Source organism: Sphaeroforma arctica (assembly GCF_001186125.1).
Source record: "Sphaeroforma arctica JP610 unplaced genomic scaffold supercont1.2463, whole genome shotgun sequence".
Taxonomy (NCBI): Eukaryota; class Ichthyosporea; order Ichthyophonida; genus Sphaeroforma; species Sphaeroforma arctica.
This window is the reverse complement of record NW_014038095.1, coordinates 1-2328: the sequence shown is the minus strand read 5'-3', so window position 1 is coordinate 2328 and position 2328 is coordinate 1. Positions and strand designations below refer to the sequence as shown.

Below are 2328 nucleotides of genomic sequence, written 5' to 3'. Positions count from 1 at the left end.
CACACACACACACACATAATATATACATATACATAAATACATACTTACATACATACATATGTACACATATACATTTATACATATAATTTAGTGCGCATTCGTTCCTGCTATATAAAAAAGTAGGGAGGGCTATACAGCAGAACAGCATAGCTGAATACATATATGATCACATAGTAGGTCGCACCACAGTGACCTCATACCATTAACCAATGCCTGCCTACAGCTCTCCCGTGTAATGACTCCCACGACAAACCCGGGGAAGCGGTATCTGAGGTCCACAAACTGTCCTAATAAGGCAATTTCCAGGGTCGAGGATGTGTAGGCAAACACACGCATATTCGTCTCCACAATCAGGAAGCCTTCTTTCTGGCTGTCGCCCAAGGCATCCATCCCGTGAGACATGGCTATCGATAATCTATTTATAGAACAGATGATATAGTGTAAGGACATGTATGGATAGATGTGTGTGCGAAGACAAGTATATCTATCTTCACAATCGGTCAGTCTTCTTTCATCTTGGTTGTTGCCGAATGTATAGCAATATGAAATCTATTTGTAGAAGAGATGGTGCAGTAAAATACTACATAATCACAGTCGCGTCTGCATAGATGAGCTTACTGGTCTCCATAACCAGGCTGCGACATGGCTTTCGAATAGCTTGTGTATGAGAAAAAATCGATCTATGGAGAGGATAGGGCATATGTCAATCTATTTAAGTATTATCTGCTGATAAGACAGTGCATCTATGCTTATTCTCAATTATAGTCACTTTCAGGTGTGAATTCTGTCAACTGCTTAGGACCTGCATATGCACTTATCGCGAACCCGATTTAAACCACTTCATACACGAGGTAGTCAAAGCCAGATGGAATGTTCACAGCATAAGCATATATATATATATATATATTTATATACATACATACATACATACACACACACACACACACACATATATATATATATATATATATGCATATACATATACATACACATACATAAACACATACACATACACAGACATATATATATATATATATATATATATATATTATCATATACATACACATACACATACACAGACACATACACAGACACAGACACAGACATATATATATATATATTGCACATAGACACGGACACAAACACAGTCACAGACACAACACAACACAAACACAAACACAAACACAACACAAACACAAACACAAACACAAACACAAACACAACACAAACACAACACAACACAACACAACACACAACACAACACAAACACAACACAAACACAAACACAAACACAAACACAAACACAAACACAGACACAGATATACATATATATATACACACGCACACACACACACACATGTATATATATAAATATATATATATGTATATAGATATACAGATGTAATCGGGAACACTTGCCTGGTAGGATAAAATTTCGGGTCTGATTTTGATTTTCGATACGCCAGCCCAAACCCACGCAAAATCTGGAGCATTTTCTGCTGCACTGGGGTCAGTGATGACACGAGGTATGCTTGTCCCAATTTGGAGAAACTCAGCTGAAATTGGAACTTCAACACTTCTACTAAGTCCATATTCATATCTTTCACCAGGTCGAAGAATTGCAGCATAAAAAGCCACACCTGCATGCATATAATTTGGATTCGTCAGATGTACGGGTAGGTAGACACATAAAGATAGTGACGGAATGCTTGTGGTGGGGTATGAGTATATATTTATGTACATGTCGGTGATTATTTAAATGGTAGGCGTTGAGCATACTCCATCTATGGTGCAACAGAAGCAAAAAAAACCTGGATGGTGATTGGTTGCCATGGAAACCTTGAATTCTTTCGTTGTCATGATGAACTGGTCTTGTAACATTGAACGAAGGTTGGTGAACGGTCAGGGTAACTTACAAACGAAAATTCGTGGATGTGACGTAAAACATTGGACTAATATTGAACAGAAGCGCAACCGCACACATTGCCAGTAATAAATTGCAACAGAATTTAGAAACATTTTGAGTGCGACATTTTACAAACACGCCGCGCGTAAACACAACTACACACATAAACATGCACAAAATAAGCACACAGTAAACACTTACACAAATACAAACACTCACACGAAGACCACACAAACAGCATACACACACATGCACAAGATACGCACCCAGGAAAAAAAACACTTACACAAACATAAACACAAAGACCATACACACATACAGACACAAACATGCACAAGATACGCACCCAGGAAAAAAAACACTACACAAACATAAACACAAAGACAACACTCACTACATAGACCACACACAAACATGCACAA

The 2328-nt window shown here is 37.9% G+C and overlaps 1 protein-coding gene across 1 annotated transcript in view; it reads right to left on the bottom strand.

The window, feature by feature from the left end:
• Positions 1 to 1647, bottom strand: part of SARC_12642 (hypothetical protein) — a gene marked incomplete at its 5' end in the record, with an annotated part of 3806 nt that extends 2159 nt beyond the window's left edge. The window contains 2 exons of the mRNA XM_014293245.1: positions 201 to 415; positions 1420 to 1647. Coding sequence (XP_014148720.1) covers positions 201 to 415; positions 1420 to 1647 — 443 coding nt within the window. The remainder of the gene's footprint in view (positions 1 to 200; positions 416 to 1419) is intronic.
• Between the last annotated feature and the right edge of the window lie 681 nt (positions 1648 to 2328).